Source organism: Opisthocomus hoazin, chromosome 13 (assembly GCF_030867145.1).
Source record: "Opisthocomus hoazin isolate bOpiHoa1 chromosome 13, bOpiHoa1.hap1, whole genome shotgun sequence".
In the NCBI taxonomy this organism is placed as follows: Eukaryota; Metazoa; Chordata; class Aves; order Opisthocomiformes; family Opisthocomidae; genus Opisthocomus; species Opisthocomus hoazin.
This window is the reverse complement of record NC_134426.1, coordinates 26,982,098-27,004,750: the sequence shown is the minus strand read 5'-3', so window position 1 is coordinate 27,004,750 and position 22,653 is coordinate 26,982,098. Positions and strand designations below refer to the sequence as shown.

Genomic DNA, 22,653 nt, shown 5'->3' with positions numbered 1-22,653 from the left:
TGAGGCGAGCCGAGCCGGCGGGCGGGGGAAGGCTGGCTCCCCGCGGCGGGCGCTGGCAGGTCGGGAGGCGGCTGCGCCGGTGGCTCCCCGCGTTCCTGGCCCTCGGCTGCTGGGCGCCCCACGCCATGTTCTCGGTGCTCTCCTATGGCAGGCTGGTGGCCCGGGCAGTCCTGGGCGGCCTCTCGCAGACGGACTCCCGTGACTACAGCTTGGTGACAGCCAGCTGTGGCTTCGGCAAAGATTTCCGCAAGGGCATCCTCAAGAAAGGCATGTGCTACGGGGATGACGCCTGCTTCGTGGCCCGGCACCGGTCGGCAGATGTGCTGGGTAAGTCGGCGAGGCCCTGCTCGGGGGTGCCGAGGGGGCTTTGGCGTCGTGGCCTCCCTTGAGCCGCACGTGGTGAAGTGGCTCGGGCTTCGGTTGCAGACAAAGGAGCCTGTTCTGCCTCTAAATGTCAGCGTGAGTTCTCTCTTTTTCTTAAGTTTCAGAAGAAAGCCCTCGTGCTCTTTGCCGCAGCACGACGCCTGCCTCGCTGAGCCTGCCTTTGGGATGGGGTGGTGTGGGTGCCGGGCGCTGGGGCCCAGCCTTGGCGGGTTCACCTGTAGGTGCCTCTAAGGCCTAGTGGCCTCCAAAGCCCGTGAAACTATTTGTAGTGCATTTCGCTTTAAAACCTGACCGAGGCCCATGTGCATGTATTGCATTTCCAGATAAAGGATCATTGAAACGGACACTTCCTGATCTTAGCGTGTGCTGTGTCCTTGTCAAGCGAAAGGCAAAGTGACATTGAGACTGGTTTCAAATGTCAAACTTCAGTTTCAGTATTTGTTCTATCCCGATTACGCTCTCTGCTTTGGATTCATGTGCAAAATGAATCTTAAGGGTTCAAATTTTAGAAGTAGTGAATAATTACAGATACTCGGTGGAATCTGCAGTTTATAAGCAGCATTGCTTTTGACAGTACTTGACATTTCTCCCATGTAGTCAAGGTTGAATTTGGCTAACTGACACTCTGCAAAAGTTAGTTTTTGGGCAAATGGCAAGTAAATTTTCACCAAAATTTTGACATTTAAAAGGAAAAACTTCCCTCTGCCACTTGCCCCCTGGTCTTTTTAATTTAGTGCTGGTGTGATTGCACTGCAGTGCCTCATGATGTGACAGTGCTTGGTGAGTCTTCCCAGTTTGGTGCTGTCATTTTAACTTGGTTACCATTTAATACAGCTGAGACATTTTTTCAGGAGGCTGTAACTTGGTGCTAGGTAACAGTATTGCTGACTATTCTCAAGGGAGCTGTTACCCTAAGGGTGATGCTACAGCTTTCAAGGAGGTATGGAAAACTGGTCAATACATTTTAGATACTCTGCAGCTTTTCTGTTGTGCCTGTTCCAGAGAAACTTTTTTCCTGTTAGAATTAGCTGTTGGACAACCTTACTTTAACATGTGACTAAGGTTGGCTGCCTTTGAAGTTCATATTAGGCCACCACTGATAAATAATTGAGCAATCAGTATTTGCCCGTAAGAGACATGCAGAATCTGCTTTACTTATAGGTGAACTCTTTGTGTGGGGAAGTGGGTAGAATTAGACCCATCTGATGGTCTTTAGGGGGTTTTGGCCATATTTGGTAATTACCATATGTGGACCTACAGCTTGGCTTGTCTTCCTGCTGGAATCAACAGAGAATTGCGTTTCTAAGTTGGTCTTTGCATTAATTTTCATGGAAACTTGAAAACAAACAGAATTGTAATTCCACTGAAGGATCAAACAGCTGTGAAGGCTTCAGATCAGAATGTCTTAAATACCAAGAAGAGAGTAATTTAAATAGAAAAGCTGTGGTTTTTTCCCCTATAAAGCTATTTTCTTGTTAGTTAGTTATTGCTTTTCTAATATACTTGCAAAAAAAATGAAGATCACTGTACATTCTGCAACAGTAATGCTCAGAATGGGTTTTGATGCAGTCGAACTTGAAGCTTTTTCTTCATCTGTAGTTGTTAAGCTTATGGACATAGTAGTTTTCTACTTCTTTCTGCTACTGTGGTCATCTCTCTGCTCTTGCTTTCTCAACCAGCTCTTCTGTACTGCTGCAAAAAGAGTTTCAGCACCAGCATTTCCCTGACCTCGATTCCTCTTACACTTATCACAGATCTGAGGTTCTGTACCTGTTTTTTGAAGATCCTCATAAATTTCGTACTAATTCAGTACCTGCGTAACTGCACCTCAGCTAAACTGGCTGAGCTGAACTGTCGCTTTTCAAGCTTCATTTTTCAGTATTAGTTTGATGAAGAGGCTCATGTGGTTTTAGCTAAAGTGAACGCTAGGCACAGTAAGAGTGCTTTTAGAGTCCAGTAAATTTAAAGTGTATCACTTGGAGTTAGTCTGTGCTGGTAGTCATCAGCGACAAAGCCATGCCAGACAACTACTTTAAAATTCTTCCGTGCCAGTCTTTACGAGAACCAGTATATGGGAAGCATGCTTGTGTGGGGTGGCTATGGGTGTGGTGTAACAGTGAAAGAGCTACTCCCAGCCACTTGGCATGAGTGCTTGGGGATTCATTTTCTTAGGTCAAACAAAAGTTAACTAGGCAGTGTGTTTATAGTAGATACAGAAATGCTAAACACTTCTTTTGTTATATGTACACTGTATAGCCTAAACACTGAAAGTCTAACAGTGTCTTCTTGTCCGTGCTTTATCCTTTCATAGTAAGATCAACAGAAAGCTTATGAAGATTCATGTTATTTCCAGTCTTCCCATAGTTGTTAAAGAATTAATAAGGCCTGTTACTGGTGTACTTGAATCCGTGGGGGTTTTGTCTCTTATTTTTATGTCTGCCTCATATGTACCTTTTTAAATTTGCATGTTTTTTCCCTGCTCTGAGCACAGGGAGAAAGAAGAAACTCAAAAGCAGTGTTCCCTTTGGGATCACTCTGAGGAAAGGAAATGGCTTTACTAGTAATACTAATCTCTAGAGCTTTATGATTCAGGCCCATGTTTCCTTTTTGCTGCTGCTTGTACCAGGTTGTACCTTTTTTTATGTTCACTGTTAGTGTCTTGGATGGCCAGATCTTCAGAATATTCAGATATCTTCTTGAGGCTTGGTAGATGTTTATATGCCTCTTCATACCTGCCTTTATAACTTGAAAGGACAGAAATGTTGTTTTTTAAAGCTGAAAAACAAAACTCATCAGAAACTGACACCTTTGTTCTTTTCTAAACAGCATAGGAGTAGAATTTTTGATGCATGGGAAGCAAACCACAGTTTTTAAAAATGAATTTAAACATTTGATATAAACATTTCACACATTTAACAAAACTAAACATTGAAGCTTGCTTAGAAATTTTGAGATGTCTAGTGTTTGTTTTTTCTGTTACTGGGATCTGCCTTGCCTTGCTTATTCTAGCCTTATCAGGCTCCCGATGTCTTTGGTAGTTTTTTATGGATTTTCCAAGCTGTGTGTGACTCATTATTGAAGCATTACAGCAACCAATGCGCATCCCGTGACAGCATCACTTGTACAATGTCTGTGCTGGGTAGAAGTTTGGGTGTAGCCAGTGTGACTTGACTAGTCTTCCAAACTATTTCTGTCCCCCAGCAATAGTAGGAAAAAACTGTTCACTGCAAAGTTAAAATTTGGCAACTCTTCTATCTGCTGCGAAACTTGATTTTATTTTGGGGGTTGGGGGTTATTATAGGGCAGCTACTCTACACTCAAAGGCATTGCACTTTATTTGAAGATGAAGTTTGTCAGCAGCCTGCGTAGGAGGTATGTAAACCTCTAGAGTGGCGAAGCCTCTGGAATATTGTTAGTCTCACTGGCATCGAGAAAAGTAAACTACAAAATGTAGAAGGATCTGTGGATGAAATGTCAAGGTTGTTCTGGCAGCTGTAGAGGAAGGGATTCTTACTCTGATGCCTGAAGGTCATAAAAGGCTATATTAAGTGGTTTGTTTGGTATCATACCTATTAAAGACATTGCTGCCTTATCACAGCTTGTCACACGAAAGGCCGCGAGTCCTTGCTTGCTTCAGAGTAGCCTTTCACCCTCTCTGTTGGGACAACTCAGGGCCTCTTAGAGGGACTAACCAGTGATTTGAAAAAATGGCATTTGTCTTAGTTTGTAATAGACCAAATGGATTTTCTTTTTACCATGGGAGCGTAAGTACTATCATTTGTAGCGAAACTACAGATTATTGAGAAACATCCCCATTAACAATCATATTCACTGACGTTCTTGTCAATACAGCTAATCTGAATGTTAGCAGAGCTGTTCTTAAGTACCGTTGAGTGTAATCTCTTAGAAATGTGGTAGCTCTCTTTCGGAGAATGAAACTAAAATCTGGCTATGCTTCTTTACCACAGTTTCTGGAAGGGCATTGCACGCAACATACTCTGATCAGAATGTGCAACTGAACACTTATTTTAATTGTAACTGCTATTGATATTTGTTGATAGTGGACGATTTTCCATTCATATGCAGATCTTAACTTGAACAAAAAGCAGGTTCTGTCAGAAAGCACAGAAGGAAATAAGCAAAGCTGAACACAGTACAGTAGGTGAGGCGTTAATCATACCTATGTCGCAGGAAATGTTGCAAAGATCTCCTGTTTGCTTTGCTTCATCTGTGCTATTAATGTGATCCTGAGATTGTTTGGACTGTAAGTAATTTCAGTACAGCTTGGCTGATGTCTGTCTGCGGTACCTACGCCTTTTCATCGTTTGAGTGCCAACCGCCAGTAGCTGTTCAGCTACAAAAAGAAGTTCCAGGGTTGATCCACACCTTGAGAGATTAAGTAGTTATAACTATGTAAGGAAGTTTTAAATAACTTTCAAAGATAAGTCATTTAGTGTTCTCCTGTCACTCCCAAAATCCACTGAGTGATTTCTCAGGCTTAAATAAAATAGGGAAGAGATTTACCTGGTAAAAACCTGTTGCAGGAACAACAGTTTATTGGGCGTGTGGGGAGAAGATACAAGGAATTGCTGCTTATTCCTGGAAGGAGGTGCACAATTTAATGTTTTCAGTTCCTTGTTTCTCCTTCAGTCTGTTCTTCAGCATTGTCTCTCACTTCACCTCTTGCTGTTTGTTCCTCATTGTCACTCTTCCAGCGCCTTTCTGTGTAATGGAAGGGTAGCTTAAGGTCTACTGTAACTTTTAAAATGCACAGTGAGACTAAGTAACCTTTCCTTTTGTAACTAGTTATCAGTCACACACATCTCCCTTCAGAGATTTGTATTTAACCAGGTTATTTCTTTGTCAAAACCTGGAGGGGGGGGACACAGACACCCGTTGGCTGTACCATTGTGACCCCATGCGTGCTGCCAGCGAAGCTGCTAGGAGACTTGGTGCTGGCGTGGAGCGTGTGACTTGCTTTGGATGGAGAACCTGTCTAGGGGTGTGATTTGTCTCGTAGCTGATAAAACAAGAAATCTTACCAGTTTATCTCAATTCTGATATGTTTACAAGTATTAGGTGCTGTATTTCAGACTTGTGTAGTGCAGCAGATTGCACTTTGTTACCATTTTATTTATTTGATGCAGAAGAAATTCAGTCATACATATAGCCCTTTGTTCTTTTATCAGCGGTTCATTGCTAATTCAGGTAAGGGTCTCAAGAAATTTAAAGTTCAATAGGATGCTTGGAGTGTCTTACAGAGTTAATTGTGGTTGCATGCAGAAGCAATTTCTGCTGGCACACTTGTGCCTGCCAGGTGTTTCTGTGTGTGATTATTATTCTTAGCTGATGCAACGTTTGAAAGTACCCATCTTTCAAGAGATTTTCGGGACAGGGCAGTACTTTTGGACTCTGACCATGGGCAGGTTAGTTTGCCAACTAGCCAGAACTTCCACTCGTAACACTATTTATATTAAACAGGGTTTGATTAGTATCATGATGTTGTCCTGAACTTTAAGCCTGTTTAGTTTTTGTTTACTCTGAACTAGATAGAACATCTGGATCTGACTTGCAGAAGCAGGTATTATTAGTCTCAGCACTGGCTGGCTGTTCCCTGGGCTTCTGCAGTTAAACTTACGTGTTGGCAGTCAACTGTACGTTTGCGTTTTGACTGGTATTGTATCCCAGGTGCTTTTAGTGTTTTGAAAGAAGTTTTAACAAGTTGCAGTGCCAGTAGCTTCTCTTGCTTGGTTTTGGTGCTGCAGCATCAGTCACTTGTGCTTTGTCTTTAAACTTCATTACAGCTGTCTGTCTCTGAGAGCTCTTGATACACTGAACCTTTAAGAAGTTAGAGAGAGCCAGTTTTTGGACTGACACATGCAGCGAGTATTTAATCTGGCAGTAGTACTTGTATATTTTCCAGCAGAAGGCGATGTAGTGGAGCGTTAACTCTCAACGATTCTGAAAGGTCTCCATAATATAGAAGAAGCATTTATTCTTTTGAAGTAATTTATTGTGAAATTTTCAATTGCTTTATTTACAGGGGTGGCTCATCTAGCCACGGGCATTTCACTGTGTCACGTGGACGTTTGTGTAATTTCTGCATAGGCTTGAATGGGGAATATCTAAAGAAATATTCTTTCTATAAAATTTTCTGATTTACTGGGTAGCTTAGAAAAAATCAAGGACTGCGTGCAGTTCAATTTCAGAAATTATTCTCAGCAGTGCAGTTTGTCTTAAATGTCCAGTGATTTGTATTTTGTAAGATGGGTGTTTTCAGTTAAACAATGGATACTGGAAGACAATATTTAGTGTTTTATTGTGAAATATAAGAAAATGAAAACATGAGTAATCTTCGCTTGTTAAAATAGTAGTTATTTTGAATATTTACAGTTTTCTTTTTTGTCTTAGATGAAAACAAAGATAATATAAATGAATAGAGTTTGGCATTAATCCTTAGCAGTGGTACTGCCAGTAGCGGTACCTTTGAATTTTCCTTTGGTGACAGAGGGGAAAACATGCCATTATGTAAAAATTAGTCCCATTTTTGAGCAGAATTCTTCGTTCTTGCTACTTCTGGAGTTTGAAATATCTCACAAGTAGTTTTGCTCCTTTTTTGCTGCATATCAAATATCACAAAGTTTTCTTAAACTTTATTGTCAATTTACATCAATTTCAGTAGCCCTTTGTTCAGGCTGTTTCAAAATCACATATTCATTTTCCATGAAACTGTTTAGTTTGTGAAGGTAGAACATAAAGATACTATTTTTATTTTAAAACCATGGTGAAGGTAGGACACGATGGCTAAAGATCTTAGGGAATGTGAAAATCTTCCTTTAAGACAAAAATGATCAAGGTGGATGTTTTCTAGGTGACACTGTGTGGTGTAGGGCTCCTTGAATGTGCCTTTCCTATGTACTGCCGTTGCTCTTGGTGGCAGCAGTAATTCCTGGCTCTGTGCCGGAGCAGGAGGAAGCATTTGACTGCTCTGGCAGTGTTCATGAACCATGCTTTGGGAGCTAACAAGGTCATTTAGCTTAAATTAAATGAACTGACCCATTGTCCTGTAGAGACACAGATGTAAAAAATAAACCAACCCCAAACCTTTGCAAAAACCCCACATTGTCCATTTTGGGCAAGGACAAGAAGTAGATGCCAGTGGTGGTACAGGAGTTAGTGAGCTGATGAGGTTTTACAGTGAAAGCGCACTCCGGGGCCCGCTCATGAGCGTGATGGTCCCATTTGCTTTGGTACCAGCGATGGAGAAGGCATGCACAACTGTCTTGCCGATTCTTAAGCAGACAATCTGTTTTCTTAAGTATGGCACAAAGCTAAGTCAGAGGGGCTACTTGTGGACCGTCTAGAGGGCGATTGTTTTGGCAGGCACTGGCAAAATGTACTTGAAACTGTTCATAGCTTGCAAAAAGCAGGCAGCAGGGCAGACAGGCAAAGCCATACTCTACCCCGAGCCATGCAACGAAGTGTGCTGACATGATTACAGAGTCAAATTTCCTGCCTGGAGTAAGAAGTAAGTGAAGAAAATCAAGTGGCATAATCTTATTTTTGCTTTAAAAATTGAAGTAGGTTTTGATAATTAACCTTACAAGGTGCTTGCTGTGGCAACTTTCTTGTACTCTATATTGATGCTGTAGTGTTTCTATTTAAGTATTTCCCAAGAAGACTAATGCAGAAATGGTTTACTGATCACTGGAGGGAACTCTGTAACTTCTGATGAGCTTATTTAATAACCACTTTAGGAGCCAGAAGCTTTGGCCAGTGCTTGTCAAACATTGTCTTTTCAGTGCATTAACCCTGTTGTCACGGAGGCGATGCTGTATTCAGCTAGCAGAGGTACCTCTGGGTTGTGGTGTTCTTAAATGGAAAAAATCTGCTTGTCTGGTAGCTTCATGTAAAGCAATCATTGTCAGCCGAACTGAAGCTTAGTTTCTATTTCACGTTCTAAATCTGGAACTTTTTCTTAATAGAAAATCTCTTACTCTAGACTTGCCTGCATGACAGCAGAAAGGAAAGGGTTAATCCAGTATTAACCTGCAGTTGTGGGACCTGTAAAGGGAGGATTACTTTGTTCCTGAAGAAACCAGAAAAGGCATTTCCGAGAACGCCAGGGTTGCTTTTGCATGAGCTTCTTCCCAGGGTCTGGTCCGAAGAGGCAAAGACAGGGATCTGCCTGTAAGAAAAGCAACGGACAAAGCAGGTGTCTGAAAGGTTGTGCACTATTTTTGGGAGAAATCTGATTAATGTTGATAGGCTGTTCAGAATCTGGCTATAACCTCCTGTGAGATTATAGTTCATGCCAAGGTCAGCTCTAAACCTTCCGTCTCAGTTTCAGATGGTGTCCGATGTGAAGGGCATCTGTAGACGGGGCAAACTTAGTTTTACCTTCTCAGTCACATTTTCGTGCCTTTGCTCATAGCGGCGTTTTTTCTGAGGAGGCTGAAGTTCTTCAGTACAATCTGAGCTCTGGAATGGGCTTTTTGTGCTTTTGTCATGAACGTACCATTTTAGATTTATGAAGTTAGGAAACCTGTGCTTGAAATGATTAGTCCCTTACATGCTGAGGATCAAAAAGATTTTTGGAAAAAAAATTCCAAGTAGAAGTATTTTTATCTCTCAAATAATACCATCAGACAGTAGTTTACTTTTATCATTAAAGCCAATTGAGGAAGTTCAACATACTTCAGCCAGATGGGCAGCAGAATATCATACCTGTTGCTAATCTCCCTCTGACTTCCCCCCTTTTCTACGTGTGTCTTCACTGTTTGCCTCTGCTTTGGCAGAAGTGGTCTGATTTGCTGATGTCTAGGTTGGATCGCAGTCAGTTTTCGTTCTCTTGCCTGGCTGAAGCTGTAAGCAGCAAACTGTGCTTGGAAAGGGTAGGTCCTAGCATTATGTTGGTTACGTGGTTTTTTGAACGCGCTTTTAAAATGGAAGTTTAGTTTCTACAGAAATTGATATTACCAAATGGGAAACATTATCCTGCATATGAGCAGTTCCCTGTTAGTTGTCCTCTAGTGAAGTCAGCCTCCTCACAGAGTTCTCAGCATTAGACTTTTACCTTATTTTCAGTGATTCAGATCATATTTAGAGATTTGTTTAGGAGCTGGTAATCTTACAAATCCTTAGACTTTTTTTCTTAATCAAAAATGTTTTTCAAGCAGGTACTATGTCCTACTTTTTAGTTACTGAATAACGTAAGTGATGTCAAAAATTAAAAACCTTGTTTTGGAAACCATTTCTGTTCGTATAACTCTCGTTTTCTGTTTTCTTTTAGGGGTAGCAGATGGTGTAGGTGGCTGGAGAGACTATGGGGTTGACCCTTCGCAGTTCTCAGGGACTCTAATGCGAACGTGTGAACGTTTAGTAAAAGAAGGACGGTTTGTACCAAGTAATCCTGTTGGGATTCTCACCGCAGGTTATTGTGAGCTGCTGCAGAACAAAGTACCTTTGCTTGGTAAGAGAGTAAAAATGCATAAATTGTGTTGTACGTTATCTAGACATATACTTGGTCAAGGTTGCTTAAATCTGTTGTCAGCTTCTACAACAAATTTTCATTCAGTTATCTTCTCTTAATTAACCAAAAAACATAGAAATGTGGTTGTCTTGGTAGTGTCTTTATTTTAGTTTATGTGTTTAAAAAAATGTCTTGAGGGAGTGTGTGTGTGTATATATATTTAAAAAAAAAAAAAAAGAGAAGGCAAACAGCCTTTATGTGCGATGGGTGGTAATTCACCAGTGCTTGCGGAGAGTTTGCAGAGCGAGTTCAGCAGTAGAATACGCCATGGCCTGTGCGCTCATTCTTTCTGTTACGTGTGTATAAATAACTGTTCTCTGTTGAAAACTCGGAATGGTTGGTTATGGCTTTTTGCTTTAGCTATGCAAGCAAAAATATTTTGTGACGATCACTGGGAGCAGTTCTGCTCATTCCTTGCCTTACTGCTCCTGTTGCCTTTTATGTCCACTGAACTTTAAACATGATTGGCTGACTTAAGTAATTTGTATTATACAATCACTGGTACCATATATTATTTTTATAATTCTTTGTGGGGGATTCATTACAGACTTTTTTGAAAGCCAACTAAAGCAAATGCTTAGCATATTCTGTGTCAAAGTTGATTTTAGACAGGGCATCCAGCTGCCTTGAAAACGGCGAGCAGATAGAGAGGCAACATTTGGCCTCAGCTGACAACCTTGAACACAGAACACTTTTCTGAAGGGCATGTGACCTCTTACACACCAAGAAAGTGTTACCCTGCGTGATACGCATGCTTCTCACCTGACCTTAAACTGCTCTGCCAGAAGAGGGCTGTGTAAGCTATATTTAACTTGTCTGCTGCGCTTCGGAACAGATGTTCTCGCATTATATGCCTAAAGAATAGGTTCGAACCTCAGAAGTGACCTCAAGTGTCACTAAAATAGCAGTGGTTGGTAATTACATTAGAATTTTGTGTGTTTTATAGTGCTTATTTGTGCAAAGCAGATGTAGCTGTAAGCGATCTACAAAGTGGGCCACTGGTGAGAGTTCTCACAACAGCTTTATAGACGGAGGCAGCCCTGCTTGGCTTGACCTTTCCAGTTCTGAAAAGCGGCATACGCTGAGTCACAAGATCTGCATTCCACACATGGCCTCCTAGGTACACTCTGCTAATAGAGTTAGAATTTGAAACTAATGAGCCTTAGTGTTCCTCTTTTAACTGAGAACAGTATTTTTAGAAGTAGAAATACAACCCTGGAATTACCACAGCAATGAGCATTTAGAGTTTATTTTAAATAAAGTGAAGGGAGAGGACATCATTAAGGAGGATTCATTAGGCGATACCTTTTCCTTGCTGTTGTGCATGAAGTCTTGGTACTTAGTTCCTCAGAACTGAATTTAGCAAATACTTTAAAACAACACTGAAGTGGGAAGAAACAGTCCCATTTATTTAAACGCTATTCTTGCATTGCAGAAGAATCTTGGGCACTATGACATCTAAAATCTGAAATTTTACTAGGAGACTGCTTTGACTCGCCATTCAGTAAGAGAGGGGAAGGTCCTATATATCCACTAGAGAACAAATGAAGTGCAAGTGTATTGGAGCGAATATTGGAAGGGGAAACATCTGGAATAGGTGATGCCTAGAGCCAGCTGGACTTCTGCACTAGCAAGCCTGATTGTAAGCGTAGTTCGTTGCAGGCTCGTGGGCTGTCCAACACGTAGCTGTGCGTGGAAACTTCTACTGGAAGAACGCTAGGATAGAAGGTGAAGGCTATTCGCCAGCCAGTGATACGGGGACTCACGTTAGAGGCAGAAGACAAGAAGAAATGCGTTAGCTGCATTTCACCCTCTTCAGGAATGAAAGTTCGTTTGGTGGATGTGCTGTCCTATTTGCAGAAATGAAGTGGTTGCTGTTTGCTGTGAAGGACTTAGTCTGTGGATGGGTATCTTTGCAATACAGTTACTTTTGTGGCTTGCAACCGGGCACAGCTGGTGGCTACTTCCCAGTGAATGAATCAAGAATTCCTCAGTGCCCTCAAGCGTGGCTGGGATAGTTCTGAGCACGGCTGACAAGTAGATATGTTTCTGTTATGCCTTGCTTTAATCTGGAATAGTATTTTTCTCTGAAACAGGTTTGCTTTTAACTTGTGAAGTTAGTATCCTGATGATGTGACAGGATTATTATTTGTGATGGGTTTTTTTAAACTTGAAGATAGGTCTACAAAGCTGTGCTATGAAGAAAAGTATTTTAATGTTCTGGCAAGAGGAATGCAATAATACCCAGTACTTAATTGCAGGTAGTTCTTTACTTGGTGTGGCTTATTTACAGCTGACGAGTGAAACTGTGTGGAGAGCACCTAGCATTGAATGGATGCTACTAGAATTCTATTATCTCAATGATTTTGGAATTTCAGTATTTTATGTGACTTCTGTAAATGCAGTCCTATAGCAGAATGTGCTGACCTATGTTAGGAGGGAAAACTGTAAATAAAGTGGAACAAACCAGGTATTTGTCAGCATAATGTGTTTTACCGAAATCAAAGCTGGAAAAGTGCGTTCCATACAAAAAATCATAGTTTGTGTTGCAAAGTTTTCTAGCATTTTTCTATCTTTAGCGTATATCAATTTTGGCATTATTGAGTATTTCTATTTCTTCTGTTTGTAAGCTTTGATAAATACTTGAATAAGTGGACCGTGAATCAGTAAAAGAATAAGCAATTTCTGTAAGGCTAACTCCAGTTACTGTATTGTGTTTCCAGGAAGCAGTACAGCTTGTATAGTAGTTCTGGACAGAACAAGTCATCGTTTACATACAGCCAACTTGGGAGATTCTGGATTTTTGGTAGTCAGAGGAGGAGAAGTAGTACATCGATCCGATGAGCAACAGCATTACTTCAACACTCCGTTCCAACTGTCAATAGCTCCGCCAGAAGCAGAAGGAGTTGTCTTAAGTGACAGGTAAGATGGGAGAGGATCTTAAATTTTTAATCTGTGTATGTGATTAGCTCCCAAAAGGATGCAGTTTCGCTGCTACAATGCTCTTTGTATAGTGCAGCGTGGCGTGGGGGATATAAGCGTGTGTCCAGCCCAAGGGCCTTACACCTGCCCTCTGTCCTTAGGCAGTGTGAGCATTTCTCGCCTTGTACTTCACAAATTTTGTATGCTGTTGCGCAGTCTGAATTTATTGGGCTAGTGATTATTCATTCGTGATGGTGTGTTCCCATAGTCTGTGGTGTGCACTAGGCATGTTCTGTTCTGTGGAAAGACGTCACCCAATAAAGCTGCTGTAGTAAGACTGCGGCTGGCGTGTGCGCCGGTCGTCTTGCAGGAGTGGTTTGTCTTATCAGTGGCTTTCGTTACCAGTCCCTGTCTGTGCTCTCTTGAGGCTGGTTTGGAGTAGGCTAATTTAGATATCTTGGCAGTGAGGTAGCAAGTACTTGAAGAATAGAGCAGAGGGACATGTGACTGTAACTTGGGTTTCCGAATAGCTGTGTTTCCCGCAGCATATTGTGTTTGACTAAAACGAGCGAAAAAACTGTTTGGCGGAACATCAAGCTGGGAAATTAGAGTGTTAGGAAAGGACAATCTGTTCACAGAAATGAGTCGTTTCAAAGGCAGACTTGTACTTGTGTCTTCCTCTAAGAATGTCAGGCTGATCCATCATCTGACTTTGTGAAATCTCACCAGTGAAATAAAATTTAAAACAAAAAAACCCCCAACTTCTCCCCCCAACTCCCTAAAACCCTCAGCTTTCAAATATGTATTAAAATGCAGTCCTCAAACCAATGGTTGTACCCTCACTACAGCGATACGCCGCTTCTGAATACAGGAGGGTGATAGAGATCTTCAGAGTGACCGTAGCATAGAGGGAATGCAATAGGCATCTGATGGTTTGGATACCAGGCTTTAAATGTCAAGGCTGATGCAGTAAGGGTAACTTCTAACGCCAAAATAGCTCTTTTTGAAAACGTTGGTGAAGTTCTTACATGTGGTTTTGTTACTTCATCATGAGACTGCAGAGAGGAAGCTGGGATAGAACTCTGAAATTAGAACCCTTAAATAATCTAACCTCTTTATTAGACTAAAATTAAATGATTGTTTGACATTCCAGAGCTATAAAAATTTTAATTTTTCTGACACTTTTTCATCCATGGGAGGACAAAATAAAAAGCACAAAGATAATTGATGATGTCCGGTGCAAGTCAGGAAAGCAAAGTAATCTGAGCCATCACATAAAGAAAGTGCAAGATCAATGAGCTCCCCCACTTCAGATCTGAATCATGATAATAGCTTTCTGGCTAGCTTACTGCACTGTTCTTGACATTAATTAGTACTCTTGCGTGTTGTCTGAATGCTTCTCCAGTACTTTTTTTATTTGTTGTCCCAGTTAAATGTTAAATTTGGCAATACATGGGAATAAGCAAGCAATCTTAACTCTTTTAACCTTCCTGCAGCTACAAATCAGTTGAGCAAAGCAGCTCTTCTGCTTTTTGGCATAGCCGAGTGGCATGGGATGCAGCAGATTCTCCCTGTTAAAGACCCCTGAAGTATCTTTAAAAATGAAGGGTTTGTCATTATGCTGCTTCTGAGGATCAGGTTTTGCAGCGATATTCGTGGCCAAAGTAGATATTTTCTCCTCTTGGGATTGTGTAATCTATTAGACATAAGTAGACCAACCAGCTATGGTCTCCTGGTAGCTATTTCCAAATGTGTTTCATATTCCGTTGCATTAGAAAGTGATTCAGAATCCTTAAGGGTTTTGGCCGTTCCTGTTACGAATTGTCCTTTCAAGTAGAGCTCTCTTACATGTGTAAGATGAGTGAGAAGGAAGCCCTGAGCTGCCGCTCTCCTTAATGGTTTCCATGGAGATACACTTGTGAAGCGGATTAGTTTGCAGGATTGTTCATCTGGGAATTTTAAATGCAAATCCTCTGTGTAATAGCTGGAACATTACCTGTTTGCAATCACAGTTCTTCTGTTGTGGCTTCCTTGACAAGCCATCCTGGTGCAGAAGCTCCACGGTTAGTGATTCTTTCGTAGAACACATAGCAGCAGTGAATTACAAAAGCTGTCGATGTGCTAGTTTGACATTGCTTGGTGTCTTAGTGAAAGCTGGAGTCCTTTTGTTTAACATCTCTGCCATCTTCACAGCCCTGATGCTGCTGATAGTACTTCTTTTGATGTCCAACTTGGAGACATCATTTTGACTGCAACAGACGGACTGTTTGACAACATGCCTGACTACATGATTCTGCAGGAGTTAAAAAAGCTGAAGGTGAGCGTGAGTGTTCTGCATCTCTCCCATCTTCTGCACTGCTTGTCCCTCGTAGTTACTGCCATTACTTTTCACGCGTGTGCCTTTTGTGTTTTGTGTAGAAGACCCACCACAAAGCGCGATCGTTTAGAGTCTTTCCAGGCAATGCCACCTGTGAGCAGTCGAAAGGGGCGTTGACCCCAAAGCCCTGTCTTTTGGATCTGAACCCAGAAGCCGCAGCTTGGGCGTAAACGTCCTGAGCAGCAGGGAGAGGAGGAAGGGAAAGAGGGAGATGTTCAGTAGCAGGCACGGCCCTTGGCCAGCTGCTTGCGCATCGTATTTTATCGGTACTTGCAGGTTCTAGGTGATATGCATGAAAATACGGCATTCTGTCATGGGTTATTTGAGGGGGTGAGCTGTATAAAAAAAATCTGGAGCTTTTCTGAAGGCTTATAAACCAGTAATTCTAAAGTAGTATGGGCTCTCTGAATTGTGGGTTGCATGTGCTTGAAAATCTTTAATGTTCTGTAAAAAAATATTTACTGGCAACTTTTACAGGTTAGTGACCACACTTTTTTTTACGTAGTAAAAACACATTAGAATATTTTAATTTGGATGAGAACATCTAGCTGAAGGCTATTTGCTTACAGAAAGGAAAGTATACTTAGGAGATATCAATATGTATAACCTCCCTGAGGAAACTATTTTGTTGTGAAATGCAAATAGGTTAACATGTAGAATTACAGTGTGGTTTTAAAAAGATTTTGCCTGCTCTTATCCTGCAGCTGCATAACTGAAAGGTGCTGTCAGACAGAGAATGCTGCCTTACAGACAGGGTGTCGGAGAGGCCTCTTCACATGAGGCAGCCTCTTGCGTTTGCCCCTCTCTGCAGTCCCCACTGCCGCTCTCCTCTCTGCCCGGTGCAATATTGAGGTCTGAAATGGAGAGGCGTACGGCTGTGTGTGAAACGGAGCATGTGAGCACAAGCTGTCGCAGGGCCTTCGGTCTGGTTAGCAAAGGCAATGAACGACAGCGCTGGAGTTGCGCTGGCGTGCTGTGCTGGTTTGGAAGGGCCTGCTGGGCTGGTGGCTGACCTGCCCGCCTCATCCCTCTGCCCGCTGCGCTCCCAAAGGCGAGGTGAGCCTGGGCGGGCGCGGGAGGTGGAATTCCCCTGCGGAAGAAAGTTGAGCTCCACCTTTTGGCGTGTTTGGGAGAGGCACTGAAGTTCCCGGTGAGGTTCAGCCAAAAGTTCGTCATGTGAATGCCTGCTAAGTCCCCAGGCTGCGGGGAAGACTCTTGAAACGGCGACGCATTTTAAAATCGTTACAAACAAAAAGAGCAGTGCTGGTCGTGCTGTGTTGGCTTGAGTGAGAGAAGTCTTGGAGTAAAGGAGCAGAGTTACTGAAACACAGAAAAATGGCCCTTAAAATGCAGTCTGTAGAAAGCGTCTGTGCTCAATAGATTTTATTTTTGTTTTCTCACCTAACTTTTAAAGCGCCCTTTCTCCCCAAGTGTGCTCTTGTTGGCTTGGGTCTGAGGGTCAGCGAGGTAAGGCTGCCGTTCAAGGTAAAGTGTAATTACTGCAACGGGGCCTACGCTGGGGGGGAAGGATGGTCGTTTCAGTGTGAACAGCTCGTATCGCTATCAGATACCCCGCTTCCCTCTGGTGAGACCATTCAGTCTGTTTTGAGTATTAGTCTTCTAAGTTTCTAAATCCTGCAAATCGTCCAAAACCAAGTCTTGCAGCTGCTGGTAGGAAATAGAGGCCTGGACTTCAGCTGTGAAGATTTGCAGTTCTAACCCAAATTTATAAAGCCTAAAAGATGGTGAGGGTTCCATTTGGAGGAGAAGGAGGTAACCAGCGCCCTGATCTGTGAGAGAGGGTCCGGCAGTCAGGGATCTGTAAAACCGACACGCATCAGCGAAACAACTCCCGGTTGACTGACTTGTAAGAATAAACTTTTTTCCTCGCTAAATTTAGAACTCCAACTACGAGAGTATACAGCAGACTGCAAGAAGCATTGCTGAGCAAGCTCACGAGCTGGCATATGATCCCACTTACATGTCGCCGTTTGCACAGTTTGCATGTGACAATGGACTGAATGTGAGAGGTAAGGGTGGGTTGTTTTTTCTCCTACTCCTCCCACTCCTGCTATCTTTGAGAAATCTTCAGCAAAGTGAAGTTCTGTCGTGCCAAAACGTGGTAGGAAAACGGAGCAGTAAGAAATGGGGTTGGCAGCAGAGTGCCGATCTAGCGCGTGGGGTTTGGCAAGGACCCCAGCTCCTGAAGCAGGTCATCCCAGGCCCCGGCTGATCGGAAGCCTCCTGTGGGGGAGCAGCTGGAACGCAGAGCACTAGGTTTTACGGTTTTTTAAACTAATATATATGCTCCTGCCCCATGAATGCTGCCTGATACAAGTTCACCAAGCTCTTGGGGAAACGGTACTTGACTTGTTCCTTGGATTTGGGGGGGGGGGTGGGGTGTATGTTGGGTTTTGGTGGGTGTTTTTTTTTTTTGCTTTTTAAGGTCTTCTATTATTGATGCTTTTTAATCAAGATTCTGACCACTCTTTGGTGTTGGAGTATGTTTTCAGTTCAAATTTCTGACTCTTGTTACCGTTAGCATCCTCATCGCCGTTGGTTCTACTCCCTATGCTCTAGAAAGATACCAACACCTGGCAGAGTCCAGAGTCCTAGCAAAACACCTTTCTTTTTTTTCTTCTTTTTTTATAAATAAATACAGCCCTGCTAGTGATGATGATCTCATTGTATCAGGAGGGCAGGATTTCCTGCAAGACCTCGAGTGTCTTTCCTAAAGGCAGAGACAATAGCTGTAACGCGTGGGCTCCGTGTTGCAACAAAGCTCAATCATTCAGCAGTGAAACCGCCGCTCCCCCGAGTCCAGAGGACTGGTTTGACTTCCCACATGACAAAGTACCTCTCCTCCGAGCTGTTGCATTAGGGCTTGAGTGTTTTGCTCTAGCTGTCGAGGTTTGAGGTGACTATTAAAAATGTGAAGCAGCTGTTAGAAAGATACGCAGTAATCCAGTGCTGGAGGCAATGCCAAAGAGGTGTTTGATTTACACTAGAAATTCCTGAAAAGACGGTGACTTTCTTGCTCTGTGCTCGTAACAAATCAATGTCAGGGAGTTTGTGTATTTATTAAATAGATAAATAGCCTGCTGGAAAACAGGCTTTCTGCTCTTCCGGCTAACAGCTCTGTTCAAGGTTCTGTACTCCTTTTAGTAGTTTGCGATCTCACTATAGCGAAAAGGAGAGCGCTGCTTTGCTGTGGTGATGTCATTGCCACCCTCAGTTGCGTGTTGGGAAGGAGGTGGAGGAAGCAGCGTTCCCATGTCTGCACAAACCAGTCTGTGAACATTTAAACTGATTTTGCAGAGAGCTCTCCATCAGGCAGTGTCACAGATGATAAGATGACCCGCTGCGGTTTGACGAAATAGTTTTATTTTCCTTCTGTTGCAGGGGGAAAACCAGATGACATCACCGTCCTTCTTTCTATCGTAGCCGAGTACACAGACTGACGGGCCCGCAGGGTCAGCTCCTGACCTTCTCGCTGTCCCCGAGCTCCTAGCTTCACACGGACAGTTTCCTGCTGGCAGGATCGCTTTCTTCCTTTGCAGCTGATCTCGGCAGCCGGTTCTCGAGCTCGTTGCCCGTCTTGAGACACAGCCGAAGTCCTGGTTGAGAACCACTCTCGCAGTACACTGGTCTTCGTCTGCCAGCAAGAAGTGGAGAAGCTCAAGGCTCGAAGCATGTCCTTCAGAGCTTAGGCATTGCCCTCAAAAGGGGGGGATCAATCCCACATCGTTACTGCGCTCGGAATGTGACTTTCAAAGGAGTAGAATTGGTTTATCATCTTTCAAGCTAGACTCAGTAGATAGAACCTCTGCAGGAGGGCGTATTACTCTATTTGCTAGGAACGTTCGCTGTTCATTAAGGGTCTGTTACAGAACACAGTTTCATAAGCATAGTCTTGTTACAGTGGTAGCCGAGGTTTCGTGTCTCTAAGCTCCGGTTTTCAGGAGGTTTGTGACTGCTGTAAACACTCTGCTCTTGCCATGCGTGGTGTCAGCCTAGGAGCCTTTTCTAGTACGGAACTTCAAAAAACATATACTTAGTTCAAGTTACATGGATGCAAATGTGTTTTGTGATTTCAGGTGCTTAACTGTGATCTTAAAAGTTCTGCAGATCATTCGTCTGTAATGGGCCTGGTATCTGGATGTTCTGGCTGTGGATAATTTTATTTTTTTTAAAAAAAAAAAAAAAACAAACACCACAGAAATTTGAACTCAGTCTCAGAAAGCCGAGCTGGCCAAAGTTGAGGTCCTGTCAGCATTTTAACCCGTCCCACCAGCGCGGGATGACGTGGCGTAAATGCTGCAGTGGGAGGTTGCACAAAGAACAGCTCATCCTCAGCGCCGAACCTCTTCACTTCTGGTAGATAATTCCGTTGTTAACGAAGCATAATTTGTGTTAATAATTGCCATTCTCGCTTGCGTAGAACAGAGTATGCTGCACCAGTGTAAGTCCACTTGATCCTCTGCGAGCACCTCCGCTGATGCTGTGGCAGCAGCAGTGAGTACGGAAACTATTAATGAATAATCAGCAAAACTTACATTTCAGTAACGCAAGTTTGGGGTTTGCGGAATGAACCTTAATGATGTTTACAGTTATCTAACAGCCACTCTGCAATATTACATTTCCTTTCGGATTACCGTAGCTCACGCTTGTTCCCCCTCTTCCAGCAAGCTTTCCTTTTTCTTTCCTGAGGTTCAGACAAAAAGCCGATAGCTGTAAAGATATATATATATATTTTTTGGTCAGTTTTTCATTAACTTTTTTGCTGGTAGAAAAGTATGTAGAAATAAATTAAAGCCATGTTTTTATATATATAAAAAGTCGGGTAATGTTTCTGTTTAGGTGAGTGCAGTTAAACTTGGTCAGTAAGTAATCTTACCTGCTCTCGAAAGGAGATTTTTACTACCTGGTTTATTGTATTAAAACTGTTGAAGTTTGAGGTTACCTCAACTTGTTTAAAGAATTTTTGTGGACTTGTACTGTATATTTGCGTAACTATGTCAAGCTTTTATTTAAGATCATTTAACATGTACCATGTACATGTCATCTTACTATATTTCAATGCATCATGCTTGTAACAGGCATTTCAGTTATAATAAGTGATTAATTTGGAGGCTCTTCGGTAATTTATCTGCTATTCCTAAATTGGCATAATGTTAGCGATCTATTTTAAATCACCTTGTAATTCCTTGTCAAAATGCCTTAACTACCCTAACTTGACCAAAATATCCTTTTGGTGAGGGTATGGGGAGGATTATGTTAATGAAGAAAAAAAAAATTAATTAGCTTTGCCATCCGTGGGACAGTGAGTGGTGGAGAACTTTGCACAACTTGTCAGTCTTTGTTGTTTTTTAAAATTGAACAAGCTGCATTAGCTGTCTCGCTAGGAGGAATGTATTCCCGCTGCAGTACAGGGCTTTGTTTCTAGCATTTGGGGGGGCTTCTCTCCCAAATCTGGGTGTCTTTACATTTTATTCTCCAGTATTTACTGCCGCGCTTCTTGATTAGAGCAGATTGGATCAATTCTTCTTTCCCTTGGTCTTCCCCTGAAGTGCCGCCCCTGCAGACCTGGGCTGCCTTGCGCTCTGACCCCTCACTCCCAGCACGCTCGTCCCCAGCCCTCGCTCTCCCCCCTGTCCCCGAGCTGTACCCTGGCAGACGAATGCGGATCCCGTAGGCGAGGGTGGCCGAGGCGCTCGCCCCGCGCCAGGCACTGCGTGCGCTGGGCTCGGGAATGCCGGGTGCGGGCTCGGCCGCCTGCTCCGAAGCCGGCCTGGGCTGCCCGGCGGGCATGGCGGCAGGCCCGGGCGCTGCGGCAGAGCCACTCAGCCGAGCAGCATTGGCAAAGCCCTTTGCCTCCTATTGCATCCCGAGTAATTTTTGTTTCATTAAAGAACAAATTTGGATGTTGAGTTACAAATCATGAGTTCAGCCCTCACCGGACACACCAAAGACCAGTAAAGCTTATAGCTTTTCCATCTGTTTATAAAGCAATACTGTATTATAAAGAATTGATATTTTTATCACATGCTTGATTGTTTTTGGGTTTTTTTTTGTTTTGTTTTTAAGATGTGCACTCTAAACATATCAAGGCTAATTTCTTCCTATGAACTTAAGCTGTCTGCGCACAAAAAAAATTTTGGAGGAGATGACAGGGCCCATACTATCAAAATAACTTCAAACGCTGCACGAAGCCGTAAGACTTCCTAGGGTTTAGATGGTTGTGACTGTGGGCGAGAGAAGGCCCAGGAAAGGTGATGTGGCAAATGGACGCATGCGTGAGCGGCGCGCAGGCTGGCGTGCGGCTGCTGCGGGGGGTGTTCCCGGGAGCCGGTGCTTTGGGAGCAGTGGGCTGGAGGAGGAGGAGGTTTACGCGCCAGGAACCACGCAAGGTCCTGGGGCTGGTGGGAGTGGGAGTTCCTGCAGCAGCGTTACTGGGGCTGTGGGTGAAACAGGGCTGTGACGCGGGGAATTGGAGAAACTGTGGTTCGTTGCTACTTGCCCGGCTATCTTTGGGAGACCTGCAGCATACAGTTCCCCTCTAAACACCCGTTGGCTGTGTTTGCGAAGAAGGTATGGCCGGGAAAAAACCAACCCGAAGCCCAGCTTTGGGGACCAGAAAGTTGCGGCCAAGTGAAGGAGAAGGGAGAGGCGAGGGTCTGGCAAAGGTGGGAAGGATTCTGGGGTGGGGTCTCAGTCTCTCGGGAACGGACATCCCGTCTCCAGGGGGAAAAACCAGGCTGCGGCTGTGTAGCAACTGACTGTATGGAGTAGTTTCTTGCAAAGATAGCTGAAATAACGAAGCAAATCGGAGTCTGTGTCTAATGAGGATGCTTTGTTGTTGTTGTTAAATGAGACTATCACCTATGCTTACCTAAGAGGCAATTATGTGAATTTCATGTCTGAGGTATAACTTATGCAGGAATAGTACTGTAAATACATTTAAATGAATTGTAAAGATATTTAATAAATATAGTATTTATACTAAAATGTGTTATTTAAAGTTGACTTCACCCCCTCTGTTTGTTAACGCGGTGATGTCACTGGTGGTGCAGAGATGCGCAGGCCCCAGAGCGCGCTGGGCTCCTGCTTGCGCCCGCGTTGAAGGGAGAGGCAGGGAGAGGGCAGAGAAGAGTGCGAGCCTGAAACACAAACACCCCTCCGACGCCTGCTGTCAGGCACCACTTTTATTTTTTAAATGCATTTCTATGACAGCTCCGGTTCTTCAGTTACGCGCTAGCTCCACAGCGTTGCTGTAAACCCCCCAGCTGTGCTGCAGCAGGAAGGTGTTTGCGGATAGGTTTATTTTTCAGCACTCCTAACTCTACAGCAGCAGCTAACTTTGCCTGAAGTGATAACAGAGTTTGAATTCTCCCGTGAGAAGGTCCTGGCGAGCTGAACCCCCGAAGCAGCGTGCCTG

At 43.3% G+C, this 22,653-nt stretch overlaps 1 protein-coding gene across 1 annotated transcript; it reads left to right on the top strand.

Annotated features, from left to right (window-relative positions):
- On the top strand, positions 1-22,236 carry PPTC7 (protein phosphatase targeting COQ7). The gene is made up of 6 exons (XM_075434293.1): positions 1-327; positions 9,677-9,856; positions 12,640-12,838; positions 15,032-15,155; positions 17,116-17,245; positions 18,618-22,236. The coding sequence occupies exons 1-6, from the start codon at positions 126-128 to the stop codon at positions 18,674-18,676; spliced, it is 894 nt and encodes a 297-aa protein (XP_075290408.1). The 5' UTR covers positions 1-125; the 3' UTR covers positions 18,677-22,236.
- Positions 22,237-22,653: the final 417 nt, after the last annotated feature.